Source organism: Platalea leucorodia (assembly GCF_965183815.1).
Source record: "Platalea leucorodia genome assembly, chromosome: 3".
Lineage (NCBI taxonomy): Eukaryota > Metazoa > Chordata > Aves > Pelecaniformes > Threskiornithidae > Platalea > Platalea leucorodia.
Window position 1 is genome coordinate 127,046,422 of NC_138825.1, and position 15,892 is coordinate 127,062,313.

The 15,892-nt window shown below is 67.3% G+C and overlaps 2 protein-coding genes across 2 annotated transcripts; one reads left to right on the forward strand and one right to left on the reverse strand.

Moving 5' to 3' along the window:
- Positions 1-1,054: 1,054 nt before the first annotated feature.
- Positions 1,055-3,793, forward strand: CLU (clusterin; the record flags this gene model as incomplete). Its single annotated transcript, XM_082305899.1, has 7 exons — positions 1,055-1,201; positions 1,354-1,524; positions 1,610-2,027; positions 2,646-2,759; positions 2,897-3,123; positions 3,350-3,531; positions 3,618-3,793. 7 exons carry the CDS (start codon positions 1,055-1,057, stop codon positions 3,622-3,624), a joined length of 1,266 nt encoding a protein of 421 aa, XP_082162025.1. The 3' UTR covers positions 3,625-3,793.
- A 440-nt stretch (positions 3,794-4,233) lies between these two features.
- On the reverse strand, positions 4,234-8,982 carry SLC35F6 (solute carrier family 35 member F6; the record flags this gene model as incomplete). Its single annotated transcript, XM_082305987.1, has 6 exons — positions 4,234-4,980; positions 5,118-5,228; positions 6,191-6,403; positions 6,824-6,995; positions 7,066-7,138; positions 8,906-8,982. 6 exons carry the CDS (start codon positions 8,980-8,982, stop codon positions 4,508-4,510), a joined length of 1,119 nt encoding a protein of 372 aa, XP_082162113.1. The 3' UTR covers positions 4,234-4,507.
- Positions 8,983-15,892: the final 6,910 nt, after the last annotated feature.

A 15,892-nucleotide genomic window follows, 5' to 3' on the forward strand; every position in this document is an offset into this window, starting at 1 on the left:
GGCACAGCTTTTTTGGGGGGGGGGGGTGGTGTTCCCTGCGGGCTGGGGGAGCAAACGGGATGGTTGTGGGGTGGGGGGAGCGCTGTGCCCACGGGGATGGGGTGGGATCCTCGGGTGGCAGGGGCTGGAGGGGGCACGGCATCGTCCCGGGGGGCTGGAGGGGGCACGGCATCGTGCTGGGGGGCTGGATGGAGGGGGCACAGCATCGTCCCGGGGGGGCTGGAGGGGGCACAGCATCGTCCCGGGGGGGCTGGAGGGGGCACAGCATCGTGCTGGGGGGCTGGAGGGGGCACGGCATCGTCCCAGGGGGGATGGAGGGGGCACAGCATCGTCCTGGGGGGCTGGAGGGGGCACAGCATCGTGCTGGGGGGCTGGAGGGGGCACGGCATCGTCCCAGGGGGGATGGAGGGGGCACAGCATCGTGCTGGGGGGCTGGAGGGGGCACGGCATCGTCCCAGGGGGGATGGAGGGGGCACGGCATCATCCCGGGGGGTTCGATGGAGGGGGCACGGCATCATCCCGGGGGGGGCTGGAGGGGGCACAGCATCATCCTGGGGTGGCTGGATGGAGAGGGCACAGCATCATCCCTGGGGGGCTGGAGGGGGCACGGCATCGTCCCTGGGGGGCTGGAGGGGGCACAGAATCATCCTGGGGGGCTGGATGGAGAGGGCACGGCATCATCCTGGGGGGGCCGGGAACCCAGGGATGGGGCTGGATGCTTTTGGGGGGTGGGCAAGGAAGACCCTGCCCCCAGAGATCCCCCTGGGCCAGGCGGGCGAGGGCCGGTGGCGATGGCCGGACGGGGACGGCGCAGCCCGACAGCCACCCCGGCACGAGGCCGTTCCCAGATACTGGGGGGGGCGGGCAGGGAGACGCGGCCCCAGCCCGGGCCGGATTTTGGGTCACTTTTCTTGAGTTCTGTGAACGGGAATGGGGCCGTTGGCGAGCAAACGGGGACTCCGCACCCACAAATATTTGCATGCGCTGGCGGAGCTCCCACCGCCGCCTTGGGAGCGGCCGGCCGAGGGATGCCCTTCCTCCCCCCGCTCCAGAGATGTCGGCAGCCGGCAGCAAATACATCGACACGGAGGTGGAAAACGCCATCAACGGGGTGAAGCAGATGAAGACCCTCATGGACAAAACCAGTAAGGACCACCAAGCCATCCTGCACACGCTGGAGGAGACCAAGAGGAGGAAGGAGGTGAGTGAGGATGAGGAGGGTGGTCGCTCCGACCCTGGTACCCGGATACCCCCGCTGCCGGCCTGGGCGCATCCGAAGGATGCCGTGCCCGGGATCCCGGGGATCCCGGGAGCAGGGGGACGCCCTGGGGGCTGGACGCGGGTGCCTTGCAGGAGGCGGTGCAGCTGGCCCGGGAGAAGGAGCAGCAGCTGGCGGCGAAGCAGGAGGTGTGCAACGAGACGATGCTGGCGCTCTGGGAAGAATGCAAGCCCTGCCTCAAGCACACCTGCATGCGTTTCTACTCCCGCACGTGCCACAGCGGCTCGGGGCTGGTGGGACGGCAGGTGAGCGGTCCCGCAGCACCCGGTGATGCTGAGGGAGGTGCGGAGGGGGGAAATTTTGGCCTGATCCTGCTCCCCTGCCCGGCAGCTGGAGGAATTCCTCAACCATTCCTCGCCCTTCTCCATCTGGGTGAACGGCGAGCGCATCGACTCGCTGCTGGAGCGGGACCAGCGGCAGGAACGGCAGTTCGAGGACCTGGAAGAACGTTTTGGGTTGTTGGAGGATGGGGTGGATGACATCTTCCAAGACAGCACCCAAGTCTACGGCCGCATGTATCCCTTCTTCCGAGCACCCTTCGGTGGTTTCCGCGAGGCTTTCCGCCCTCCCGTCCAGCACGTCCGCTTGCCCCCGCGCAGCGAGAGGCTTTCCCGGGAGCTGCATCCCTTTTTCCACCATCCCCACCACGGTTTCCACCGCCTCTTCCAACCGTTCTTCGAGATGACCCAGCGGATGCTGGAAGAGGCGCAGGGCGGCTGGGAGCACGCGCTGGGTGGCTTTGCCCCAGGTAGGGTGCTCGCCGCGGGCTGGGTGTCGTGGGCTCCTCAATTTGCCTGGAAGCAGGAGATTTACGGCCAGGCTTCCCGGCAATCCACCCCCCCCGCTTCTTATGAGGGGGTGATTAACCTTGAGGATGAGCTCAACCCTACTACGAGACATTGGAGAATCCCCGCGGGAGCCTGGGAATCACAAGCGCCCCTGTTTGCAGAGCTGGGCTGGGTTTTTGGGTTTTTGCCCCCTGCCTAAATCTTGGCTGCCGGAGCCTCCGCCATCCCGGGAAGGTGTTTGTTTTGGGCGGGCAGCGCCGGTTGCAGCCCGGCTGCCAGTGTCGTCACCGTCTGCCACCGGTGCCGTCACCGTCTGCCACCGCTGCCCCGGCTCAGGCGGCTGGGAAAAGGGCGATTTCGAAACGGAGGTTGGCAGGGAGCACCTTGCTTTGGAAAAAACAGCCGGGGGGGGGTCAAAATTCCCTGGAAAAAGCGTTTTTATGTCCCCTCAGGGCACCCTGGGGCATTGGCCGTGCCGGCCCCGCAGCTCTGCCCCGGGGCTGGGGGGTCTGTGGTGCTCCCCCCCCCCGCACCCCGTGGTGTTTTGGGGTGCTGAGGCTGGGCCGGGCTCTCCGCAGAATCCCGTAACTTCAGCGACGAGCGCATGGTGTGCCGGGAGATCCGGCGTAACTCGGCCGGCTGCCTGCGGATGCGGGACGAGTGCGAGAAGTGCCGGGAGATCCTGTCCGTGGGTGAGCCGGGACGGGGACCGCGGACGGGGATCGTCCCCGGGGAGGGCGGGAGGGGGGGTGAGACGCAGTGGGGTGCAGGCACCGGGGCTGGGGGGGAGCCCTAGCCCCCCCTGATGCCCCCCAAATCCCCCCCCAAGACTGCGGGCAGACGGACCCTGCCCAGAGCCAGCTGCGGGAGCAGTTGGAGGACGCGCTGCGCCTGGCCGAACGCTTCACCCGCCGCTACGACGACCTCCTCCGCGCCTTCCAAGCCGAGATGCTCAACACCACCAGCCTCCTGGACCAGCTCAACCGTCAGTTCGGTTGGGTCTCGCGGTTGGCCAACCTCACCCAAGGCAATGACGGCTTTCTCCAGGTCACCACGGTGAGTCCCGCCGGCACCGCGGCCGGAGGGCTCGAGTCCCCCGCCGCCGTCCCCCCGCCACGGCAGGGCCGGCAGCCACGGAAAGTGGGTCAGGGGGAGAAAGAGGCGATTGTGCGCCCAACGGCGAGCCTCTCGGCACAATAGCCGGCCGCGGGGCCGGGTGCCAGGGCGAGGGGCCGGCGTGGGGGCTAACCCGGCTCTCCCGGCTTTGTCCCCCCATCTCCAGGTCCTTTCCAAGGCTCCCAACCTCGAGGACCCCTCGGCTCCCCCCGATACGCAGGTGACGGTGCAGCTCTTCGATTCGGAGCCGCTGTCCCTCACCGTGCCGGGGGACATCTCCTGGGATGACCCCCGCTTCATGGAGATGGTGGCCGAGCAGGCGCTTCAGCACTACAAGCAAAATGCCATGTGAGTCCGGGACCCCCCATCCCCACGGCAGGAATTGGGGGGGGGTCCATGCCGTAGCTCACCCCTTCCCATCCTTCCTCCGGCAGAGAGTAGCCGGGCGATGCTCCGCGCCGCCGCCACAGCCCCGATGCCGCACCAAGCCCCGTGCCAGGGGGGCAAACGCCGCTGCTGTCCCGTTTCCCCCCCCGCCGCCGCCCCGCTGCCGGGGTCCCACCGCGGACCCCCAAAAAAACCCAGAAAATAAAGGTAGAGTCGAACACCCCACCTGCGCTCGCCTCCGCCTCTTTGGGTCACAAAAATAAACGCCGCAAAAAGCAGCCGCGCGCGCCCGGGGGTGAGCAGCGGACATTGCGAAACTGGAGGGGGAAGCCAAGGGGGGGCCAGGATCTGCCCCCCCCCAAAACCTGGGCTGGCAGGAGCCCCCCACAAGGATGCCAGGGCTCTCTGCCTTCTCTCCCCCCCCCCGTGGGAAAGATGTGCGGGTCCTCTCCTTCCCCTGGGGCCACCCAGGATCACATCCCGCATGGCCACGGGCATGGGGGGGACTCAGCACCCCCCCTCCTGCGGGGACACCGGCGCCCGCGGGGGGCCAGACCCCGTCCCCCAGCCCCGCTGAGCCCCCGCTGAGCCCCCAGGACCCCGCCGCGGCCGGCGCAGCCACCCGGGGAGCGAGCCGCGGGCAGAGTCACTTTATTGGGGGGGGGGAACCCCAGGTTGGGGAGCAGCGGGGCCAGCCCCAGCCCCACCACAGCCCCTTGGGAACAGGGGCAGAGGCTCCGATCTCCCCCCAGCAGCCGGCGGGGAAGGGCAGGCACGGCCTCGCCATCCCCTCCCGCAGCCCCGGCGGCGAGGCAGGGGCGAGGTTTCTCCCACAAAGAGCAGCGGGCGCCGGCGTCGCCGCTGCCGCCACGCTGATCCCCTCCCGAGGAGGGGAGAGCGGCCGGGGAAGCGAACCCCGAGCGGGACACGGCGCGGCTCAGCTCTCGCCGTTGATGGCCGCGCTCTCCCCGCGCAGCAAGCCCTCCCGTTCGGCCGCCGCGCCGGCCTCCTCCATGCGCCAGGGCAAGCGGGCGAGCAGGGGCCGGTGCAGGCCGTTGTAAAGCGCAGCACCCAGCAGCAGCACCCCAAAACCTAAGATCTCCAAGCCGTGGAAGGTCTCCCAGCCCACGGCCAGGCTGACGGCCCAGATGACGAGGGTGCGGAGGCTGTCCAGCACCATGCGGGTGGTGGCACTGATCTCCTTGGTGACGCTGATGCCGGCGAAGTTGAAGAAGGCGATGCTGCTGATGTTCCCCAGCAGGGCCAGGGCGATGAGGGGCCGGTGGCCGATCTGGCAAAAGGCGTCGAGGGCGTCTTCCAGCGTCCGTCGAGGGTTCCCGCTGAAGCTGCCCGCCGGGATGTAGTACATGGGCACCAGCAGCAGGGCCAGGATGACGAAGCCGAAAAAACCTGGGTGCGAGCGGGTGTCAGTGGGTGCCCGTTCCCCGCCCCAGCTATCCCTGACCCCCCCAGCAGCACCCCTTTTGCAGCCTTCCCCAGGCTGGGGTTGCAGGATCCGGCCCCCCTCAGCCGATGTCGCGACAGACCTTCGGTGCCGACGGCCCGCAGCGGGTGGACGTCGTGCTTGTAGACAAACTTTTCCTCCAGCACCATCTGGATGGCGACGATCACCTGCGCCATGACGATGAGCAAGTCGCCTGTGGTGGGGGGAGAGGGGGGGAAAAAGTGGGGAGAGGAGGGGGAAAAGCGGGGAGGGAGAAGGGGAGAAAAAGGGGGTGAAAGGAGGGGGAAAATGGGAGGAGGGGGAAAAAAGGGGGGGAGAGGAGGGGGAAAAGGGGGGGGAGAGGAGGGGGAAAAGGGGGGGAAGGGGGGAAAAAAGGGGGTGAAAGGAGGGGGAAAAGGGGGGAGGGAGAAGGGGGGAAAGGGGAGGAGAGGAGGGGGGAAAATGAGGGGAGGGGAAGGGGGAAAAGGGGGGAGAGAGAAATGGAAAATGGGGGGAGAAGGGGGGAAAAAGGGGGTGAAAGGAGGGGAAAAAGGGGAAAGGAGAAGGGGGAAAGGGGGGGAGAGAAGGGGGGTAGGGGGAAAAGGGGGAAGAGAGAAGTTGAAAAGGGGGGGAGAAGGGGGGAAACAAGGGGGTGAAAGGAGGGGGAAAAAGGGGGGGGAGAGGAGGGGGAAAAAAGGGGGGAGAAGGGGGAAAAAAGGGGGTGCAAGGAGGGGGAAAAGGGGAAAGGAGAAGGGGGAAAAGGGGGAAAGGAGAATGAGGGAGGGAGAAGGGGGGAAAGGGGGGGAGAGGAGGGGGAAAAGGGGGTGAAAGAAGGAGGAAAAGGGGGGAAAGGGGGAAAAGGGAGGGGGGAGAAGGGGGAAAAAGGGGGGGAAGAGGGGAAGGAAAAGGGGGGAAAAGGGGGGAGAGGAGGCGGAAAAAGGGGGGAGGGGAAGGGGGAAAAGGGGGGAGAGAGAAATGGAAAAGGGGGGGGCAGAAGGGGGAGAAAAGGGGGTGAAAGGAGGGGCAAAAGGGGGGGAGGGGAGGGGGAAACGGGGGGAGAAGGGAGAGGCTGAGCCCCCCTCTCCCTGCCCCCCGGACGGGCAGCCCGGCCAGCCCTGCACGCACCCTGCCGGGGGTTATTTCCCCGCCGCCGCTGCCCCGAGGGCCAGCGCCTACCTGTTATCACCTCGCTGAGCTTGTGCTTCGGGTCGCGGGAGCTGTGCAGGTCCGCCAGCCCCACCACCACCAGCCCCACGATGGTGACCAGGATGCCCAGCCACTGGCTCAGCTCCAGTTTGCGGCCCAGGAAAGCCACGGAGAGGAGCCCGGTGAAGATGATGACGGATCCACGTAGCATCTGGAAACTGGAGGCGCTGGTCATGTTCAGGGCTGCGTGGGGAGAGACGGACCCGTGAGTCGTGGACGCTGCCGGAGCTGGCTAACGCCACCGCCCCTCTGCTTAACGGTCTGCTGCGGTAATTAAGAGCAGATCGGTGATTAATAGGAGGAAGGAGCAGTGACACTGTCCCCCCCGACTCCTACTTGGCTCGTACCAAGACGCAGCCCCACATCCCTGCTCCACGGGAACCCCGTACCCTGCGAGGAACAGGGCCGAGCCCTGCCACAACTCGCCGCACGGGTGGGAAGCGTTTGCTCAGACCCCTCTAACTGCCTTGGGGGTCATCCTCCCCCAAAACCGAATGCACCGTGGAATCCTGCAGCCCGACAGCCGCGTCTGGCCCCAGGGGCAGCCAGGTCCCCGCGGGGAAAGGGGGGGACGGAGGCGGCGTCCCCGTCCCCAGCACTTACCCACGTACATGATGCTGGTCCCAGTCATGTCGCAGAGGGCGGGGGGAAGGAAGAGCAGCGGGCTGAAGGGCTGCGACGGGGCCATGCTGGGCTCCGGCCTCCGCCGATCCCTCCACACCAGCAGGTAAAACACCCCCAGGCAGGAAAATTCACCCAGGAACATGCCCACGGCCTGCGAGAGAGGCGGGTGAGGGGGGCGGCCCTGCCGGCGCGGCCCGTCCTGCCCCGGCCCGGGGGCTCACCTGCAGGAACGGGTGCTGGAAGCCGTGCTCCTCCGTCCCGCCGCAGCCGGCCGCGCTGAAGTTATCAGCCCACCTACGAGGCAGAGGAGAGGGCGACGGTTAGGCTGCGGGGAGCTGGAGAACACCCCGAGAGCCAGCCCAGGGCTGTCCTTTGGGCTACCAGGGCTGTCCTCTGGGCCACCGGCCCCCCGAGGTGACAGCTCTGGGGACAGGACATCTGTAAGGAAGGAGACGATGCCGTAGCTGCCCCGACCTGCTGGCAGCTCCCGGCCTGGCTCCCGGCCCTGAGTGACAGGCAGGGAAATGGACACCGCCGTGTCGCACAGCCCCGCGATCCGGTGTCCCCGCGCCCATCGCTGCCGGCACGCGTGGCCGGAGCCGGCTGGGGAGCGCCGTCTCCTGCCGGGGAGACCGGGACAGCATCGTGGGGGGGTCACCCCAACCCCTTCCCTCCTCCCTACGTCACCGGCCTTGAAGACCTGGGGGCTAAGGGACACCGAGCCCATAAAGGACACCGGATCGCAGGCTGGGGGGGCAGCACCCACCACTCACACCCCCAGCCACAGTTTTGGGGCACAACCCCCCTCTTTTGGGTATTCCAAGCAGTACGGAGGGCAACGCTGGATAAACGCAGGCTGTGGCACCCGTCCCCATGGCCCGTTTCGGCGCGGATCTCCCCTCTTCGGGGACCATCCGCATTGGGAGGGGACCCCAGCCCCTCGGTGGCCGGCTGCCGGCCCCCAGGACACCCTCCAGCCGCTTTCTGCTGATGCCGAGCGGCCGCAGACCTGCTGAGCTCGGGGAAACGGGGCACGAGCGGAGGCCGGGGCAATCCCCAGCCCGGCCCTCGCCGCTCGGCCAGGGGCTTTTCAGCCAGGCCAGCAAGATTTTGGCGTGAGTCAGCCCCGGCTGACGCACCGCAGCCCCTCCGCCACACTCCGGCTCGGGTCTGTGTTTCGCAAGAGGCTTTGCCGGGCCGCACGCGGGGTCTCGTGAGCTGGTTGAGAGCTCGGTGCCATCTCCCAGCTCTGCTTTGCCCTGCGGGGATTCTGTGCCTCAGTTTCCCCCATCTGGGGACCTCGATCTGCTGCAGCACCGGGGCCGGCCCATGCGTCTGCCCGGCAGCACCGGGCTGAGCTGGCCTGGCAGGTCTGCCCTGCCCGGGCAGCTCTTGGAAACACCGTCCTCATCCTCGCTGCGAAGGCCGGGAGCACCCCAGGGTGCTCTCCGTGGGAAGGCGGCTCGATCCAGCCCCTGCCCAGCTTTTGGGGTGAGCTGGAGTGCAGAAGCGGCCGCAGGGTGCCTGGTTTTTGGGGGGGCTCCTCCCTAGCACCCATAAGAAGGCTGGGGACCCCCTGCTCCCCCGGCCATGCAGCCCCCCCCTTCCTCCCCATCACCAGGAGCTGCCCCCCCCCCAAGCAGGAGCAGCCCCAGTCCCTATGGGGACCTCCCCAGTGCAACAGCAGCCCCCCCAAACCGGGGAGGGGGGCAGCGGGCAGGGCCTTGGGCTCTGCCAACGCAGCCTGGACCCGGGCCCGGCCCGGGACAGCCGTCCCCAAGGCCACACGGGGGGACCCGAAGCCCACCCCGGGGGGTGACACTTCGGGGGGGGACACCCCAGCCCTGGGGTGGGAGGAGGGGACCGGGGGCCTGAAGAGCGGGCTCCAACCCCGCCAGGCCCGGGCCTGGGGGGGGCCAGGCCGCCCTGAGGCCCGGGAGGGCCCCGAGCAGGACGGCGGGCCCGGGCCCAGGGCGGAGCGGGGGGCCGGGGGGAGCTCCCGGAGCCCAGCCCCGGGGGTGCGGGTCCCCCAACCCCGCTCCAGCCGCCGGGAGGACTCACTTGGCCGCCAGGGTGTTGATGGAGCCGGTGAGCAGCATGAGGGCGGCCAGGCCCAGCTGGTACCGGGACCAGGCCATGGCCCCGCCGCCGCCGCCTCCCGCCCTGCACCGGGGCCGCCGCCGCCGCCGCCGCGCCCCGCTCCCGCAAGGCCCCGCCCCCTCCCCGAGGCCCCGCCCCCCCGGCGAGCCCCGCTCCGCCCCCATTGGCCCCGCCAGCCCCTCTAACCACGCCCACAAGCCAGCACGCCCCGCCCTACAGCGCCTAATATATATGGAAGACACGCCCCTCCGCGCAAAACCACGCCTATATACGCATGGCCCCGCCCTCCCCCGCCGCGCCGCGCTCCTGGGTCCTAGCTCCCGGGCGCGGCCCCGGTGCCGCCGTCCCCGCTCTCCCCACGCCGTGGCTCCGTGGGTCCCGCCGCGGCCCCCGTGCCGGCGGCATCCCGGTGCCCCGGTCCCTACGCCGCGGTCAGCCGGTGCTCCGTTCCCAGGCTGGGTTTGCAGTGCTGCGATCCCCGTGGGCGGGGTGCCCGTGTCCCCCGCCCCGTGTCACGCGTGTCCCCGCCGCGGCGGTGCCGGCAGATGGCGCCGGCGGTGCAGCGTTGGGATCCCCGCGGCGCCCGGGGATCGGGCCCCGCCGCCCTTCCCGGCCCAGGCAGGACCGACCCACCCCCCACCCCGCCGGGGCCACCTTCCCCGGCTGCCCTGCCCGGGCTAACCCTGCCCGGGCTAACCCTGCCCGGGCTAACCCTGCCTGGACTAAACCCTGTCCTGCCCGGCCTAACCCTGCCCGGCCTAACCCTGCCCGGGCTAACCCTGCCCGGGCTAACCCTGCGCGGACCAACCGTGCCAGGGCTAACCCTGCCCGGGATAACCCTGCCTGGACTAAACCCTGCCCGGGATAACCCTGCCCGGGATAACCCTGCCCGGGCTAACCCTGCCCGGACCAACCGTGCCAGGGCTAACCCTGCCCGGGATAACCCTGCCTGGACTAAACCCTGTCCTGCCCGGGCTAACCCTGCCTGGACTAAACCCTGCCCAGACTAACCCCGCCCGGGCTAACCCCGCCCGGGCTAACCCTGCCCAGACTAACCCTGCCCTGCCTGGGCTAAACCTGTCTGGACTAATCCTGCCCTGCCTTGGCTAACCCTGCCCGGGCTAACCCTGCCCTGCCTGGGCTCACCCTTAGCGGGGCTGGGTGCGGGCGCCATCCCTGGGGCACCCCAGGGGCTCAGGACCCTGGCTCACGGCCGCAGCTCCAGGGCAGCCCCCCCAACACCCCCCAGCCCCCCCAACACCCCCAGCCCCCCCCAGCTCTGCTTCTTGGGGGGCCAGTTCCCCCCTCAGCCCCATTTGGGACCAGCCCTGGCCCCCGGGCTCTCGCCACCCACCCGTGATGGGTGCCGGGGGGCCCCTCCACACCTGGCAGCGGCCTCCGCTGCCGTCCCCCCCCGGGCCTCCCCGCCAGCCGGAGATAAATTGTTTTTCCATCCGACGTCAGCCCCGGCGGCCGTGACCCGTGGGAGGCAGCGGGGGGAGAAAAACCCACTCCAAGGGCCTTGGCCAAGGCTGCCTGCGCCGACGGGAGTTAACCCTTCCCGTGGCTGGGGGGCCTCGGGCGGGCAGGGCATCGCCTCCTGCCCACGCTGCCCCCCGGGGATGCTGCGGGAGGGGAGCGAAACGCATCCCTGGGGAGGGATGGGATGGGATGGGATGGGGACCGAAACGCATCCCTGGGGAGGGATGGGATGGGATGGGGAGCGAAATGCATCCCTGGGGAGGGATGGGATGGGATGGGATGGGATGGGATGGGATGGGATGGGGACCGAGATGCATCCCTGGGGAGGGATGGGATGGGATGGGGAGCGAAATGCATCCCTGGGGAGGGATGGGATGGGATGGGGACGGAGACACATTCCTGGGGAGGGATGGGATGGGGACTGAAACACATCCCTGGGGAGGGATGTGGTGGGATGGGGAGCAAAACGCCTGGGGAGGGATGGGGACTGAAATGCATCCCTGGGGAGGGATGTGGCAGGGAGCGAGCTCTGGCTCCGGTGGCTTTGGGGTGGGGGGGCTCCTCCCGAAACAGGGCCAGGGCAGAGCAGCTCCCCCAAACCCCGCAGGACCGGGACACCCAGCAGCCGCTGGCACCCGCTGCCATTCGGGCTGTGGAGCTGCCTCCAGGACCCCCGGTGACCCCCCCAGCATCCCAAGCGCATCCCGATCCCCCCCGGTGGGGACCCCTCGGCAGCCGCTGGGCCTCATCCGATGGGAAAGAGCAATGGAAGCAGGATGCGGCCGCCTCCTCCCGGCCCCGCTGACTTCTCCTTCTTTGGTGCCACCGAACGCGTGGCCATTTCTCATCACCCCTTGCTCCAGCCAGCAAGACAAACCCCCCCCGTCCCCCCCCGTCCCTCCCATCCCCCCCGTCCCTCTCCACAGCCTTCATCCATGAAAATACCGGCGATGCGATGGTGGCGGGTGGGCGGGGGGCACAGCGGGGAAGGCAGCCTCCCGCCGCGGGCGGCTCATGCCTGGAGGAGCCCGACCACGTGTCCGCATGGGCGACGGGCACCGTGCCACTCGCTGGTGTCACCCGTGGGGATGCTACGGGCTGGGCCAGCTGGGCTGGATGGGGAGGATGGGGATGGTCCCCCGTGGACCCCCGTGCTGGTCCCCTCCTCCAGGAGGGCTGGGCATGGCTGGTGAGCATCCCAAGGACACGCGGTGGCAGAGCCGCCGACCTCCAACACGCACATGCGTGCCCACCCGGTGTCCCTGGGGTCCCGGGGGGAGGAGATGGGACATTAGGGACACTCGGCACCCCAGGCCACTCCGCAGCCGGCGAGCAGGAGGAGCGGGGACGGGCTGGCAGGGGGGACGGTGGCATCTCCTGCTCGCACGCCTGCATCCCTGCAGGTCAGTGCACGTACACCCCGAATCACCCGCAGAGACGCTCCCCGGCCCCACGTAATTCATTAACGAGGGTCGTCCCCTCATTAACAGAGCGCTTAATTCTTCCATCTCCTGGCCTCCGCTCCCGTTTCCCCGGGCTTGGGGCCGCCAGCCAGAGCGTTCCCATCCCTCTCCGGGGGGAGATTGGTTTCCCCCCACCTTCAAACACGCGCTTTGCCCCCCGGGGCTGCGGGCAGATGTGGGCAGATGTGGGCAGGGACACCGCTGCCTGCCTCCGCCTTGCCTTCATCACCTGCCTGCCTCCACCTTGCCTTCATCACCTGCCTGCCTCCGCCTTGCCTTCATCACCATCTGGAAAGCAGCCGCCCCAGCGCTGGGGAAACCTGCACCCAGCCCCGATGCCGGCCGAGGGACGGGGTGCCTCTTCTTGGGGGCTCCCCCAGTTTTGGGGAGGCAGCCCCGGTGCTGCTCCGGCGAGTTCAGGAAGGGAGTGACGTCACCCCATCGCCCCGGAGTGATGTCACGCCACAGAGGGTGACGCGATGCTGCCCACGGAGATGCCACCGGGTTCCCTCCCACCACCCCCTGGGTCACCCCAGTGCCCCCATCACCAGCTCAGTGTCCCCAAGCCGGTGCTGCTGTTAAAAACATAATGCTAACAAAAAGGCTTTTTTTAAAAACATTAAACCCCTATTTACCGAAACGGCTTTAGAAACCAGAGCAGCGCGCGTTTTCATTTCTTCTTCTTTGTTCCCCCCTGAAAAACCCCATTTTCCCTGTTCTCTACCTGCTTCCCACCCCCCACCTGGCCCCTTTTTGGCCTTCGCTCCCCACCCCTTCTCCTCCTCTTCCTCGTGGCTTGGAGGAGGCAGCAGGATGAGTCCCGGCCGCCCGGGGCTGAGCTTCCCCCGCGGCCCTGAGCGAGCTGCCGTGTTGCCTAATACCGGGGAGGAATTTTAAGTCGCTCCAGCGGACTGTAAATATTTGGGCTATGGCTGACAAGGAAAATTTAAATGCTTCGAGAGGGAAAAAATTCATCCAGGCTCGGGCTCCTCCGTAGGGGAGACCCCTCAGCCCCTGCCATGGGGGTGTCGCGGCTCCCACCCATCCCCTGCCCGCAGCAGGGTCCTGCCTGCAGCCCTGGCTTGGCCAGAGAAGACCGGCCCCTGCGGGTCCCCACGGCTCCCCTGGGGATGCCCCCTTTTCCCAAAGCGGATGGTGGGGCTGGGGGACCCGCTGGAGCTGGCCGAGCCTTTTGTCCTGTGACTGGGCACCACTGGGAGAGCCTGGCTCCATCCTCTTCCTCCATCAGGCATTTGTAGCCATGGTGAGACCCTCCTCTGCTCCCCAGCTCGCTCAGCCTTTCCTCCTCGGAGAGATGCTCCAGTCCACCATCTTCATGGCCCTTCACTGGACTCTCTCCAGTATATCCACGTCTCTCGTGGACTGGGGAGCCCAGCACTGGACCCCGGTGTGGCCTCCCTCGACCTGCTGGCAATGCTTTGAAGCTCAGGATACCCTCAGCCTCCTTCGCAGCAAGGACACATTGCTGGCTCATGGTCAGCCTGGCGTCCACCAGCACCCCCAGGTCCTCGTCTGCCAAGGTGCTTTCCAGCTGGGTGGCCATTGCTCCATGGGGTTGTTCCTCCCCAGCAGCAGGACTTTGCACTTCTCCTCCTTGAACGTCATGAGGTTCCCCTCTGATTGCTTCTCCATCCTCTCCGGGTCCCTCTGGATGGCAGCAGGACCCTCTGGCATCTCCCAGGCTTGTCACCAGCAGCCTCCCAGCAGGTCCACCCCAGCCCACCAGTGACTTTAGAAAATATAGAATCACAGAATCGTTAAGGTTGGAAAAGACCTTGAAGATCATCAAGCCCAACCGCTAACCCAGCACTGCCAAGGCCACCACTAAACCATGTCCCCAAGCACTACATCTGCTTTGTCCCCAGCTGCCCCGGCGCCAGGGGGTTGTGCACACCCCGGGCAGGTCGGCGGCTGGGTGCTGAGGGTTGGGAGCCTGGAGGACCAGTTCCACCCTGGGAATGGTCATACTGGATCAGACCAAAGCTCCAGCTAAGCTCAGCATGGTGACTTCCCGATGGGAAGCACTGGAGGCAGAGGAGGATGGAGGGATGCTTCCACCCCCTCCAGCCGCATCCCAGGGGCGGGAGGGAAGGGATCGCAGCGGGACGCAGCGCCAGGGAAGCACCCAGTCCCCCGACGTTCCCGCGTCCCCACGGGTGCCCCCTCGGGCAGGGCGAAAGCTGCTGCTGGGATGAGCTGCTCTCTCCATCGGCTGCTGCCAAGCCAGATCCGCTCTTCGCAGGCTTAGCGCTGTTAGATCAGCTCTCGCCTGGGTTTGGAGGGATGGGTTTTATCCCCTTAAAGGCAGGAGAGCAGCCCAGAGCTCTGCTGGTGGCCGCAGCCATGGAGATGGCATGTCCCCATCCCTCCTGGTGCCATCAGCCATGCCGAAATCCCCTTGGAGGTTTGGAGCCAGATGCCCAACACCATTCGAGGTACCCCCGGCTCTCCTCTTTGTGCACCTCCTGTCCGTGCCTCAGTTTCCCCACGCAGCCCAAGAGAGGGGGGCTCAGCCTTGTTCCCCCAGGTCACGCAGCAGAACGCAACTGCTCGCAATCGTTGGAGGCTTCTTGGCCGTTGCATGGAGCAGAGGGAGGTCTCCAGCCTGCGCCGGGGAGCAAAGGCTGCAGAGATGCTGCTACGGGCAAGAGCAGGAGGGATACAGCTCTGCTGGGTCGGGGGGGTTCCCATGGGAGAAGCCGCTGCGGGGTCCCCTCCCGCCTTGCGTCAGTGGGTGACGGTGGGATGGAGGAGATCGGGAGCCCCGGGGGGCTCTGCCCTCCCCAGCACCCCCAGACCCTTCTCCCACCGAGCCCACCCAAGGGTGCTGCGGCCCCGGCAGAGCTCAAAGCTGAGCCTCTCCTTTCCTCCTCTCCTCTCCCTCATCCGTGGGAAAAGTCAGGAGAGAGGCAACCAGAGGCTTATCCCAAGGAAATTCTCACAATTCCTGATCCCCGCAGAGCAAAGGTGACGGGGCACGGAGCCGCGACGCAGGGAGGTCCCAGGGGACCGGGACCCTCCGCTCCCAGCCCCTCATCCTCACCCAGCGCCGGAGGGAAGGAGCCGAAGCGGTGCCGAGGTTTGAACCAGCTTTTATTTCTCTCTCTCTAAGGAAAGTAACTCAGCGGTACAAATATACTTTGGCATGAGAACCAGAGAAACCTTGCCGGGGGGAGCATGGTTCCCCGTGGGTGCCCTAGGATGAGAAAGATGCAGAGAGCAAAAAGAAATTCCCCGGAGTCATCAACGACTTCCCCCCCCCAAGACTCCTTTCCAATAGATATTTATAGATTTCTATAGATACGATGATAGTGTCATTTATAATAAATATCCTCTCTGGTATCTAACAGTATGTACAGGTCGTCAAGTATTAGAAATACATTGGGTTTTTTTTTTTTTCGGTTAAAAGGTGGGAAAAGAAACAGGCGGGCTGGGTGCCTCGGCTGTCCCCAAAGCCCCCCGGCCCCCCCGGGCTCAAAGAGGGGCCAGCGCATGTGACGGTGTCCCCCGGTGTCCCCACCGGCGGGGGGACAGCCCGTGCTTTGGGTGCTGGCAGGGGGGAGCACGGTCCTGGGGGCGATGGGGGTGCTCGGCTGGGGGCTGCCCCGTGGATGGGAGGGGCCAAGGAAAGAAGTTTTTGTCCCCCTCTTGCCGTGCCGGGGTGGCCGTGCCGGAGGAGACCCCCGGGATGTCCCGGCTCTCAGGCGGGGGAAGCCCCGGGAGCATCCCCTGCTCTGGGCTCAAGGTGTTGGGGCGAGACGGGGTGCGGGTCGAAAGGGGACCGGTACAACCCAGCGATGTGAAGGAGAAGGGTGAAAAAGTCTTATGATGCCCCGGGTTGTCCCCCAAAAAATCTCCCCGAGGGCAACGGCTCCAGCCCCAGAGCTGCTGTAGGGGAGGATGGAGACGGGGGTCCCAGGGGCCCGTCCTGCCTCCCGGGGACGGCTTCAGGCTTCCCGCTGCCTCGCCACCGGGAAAATCC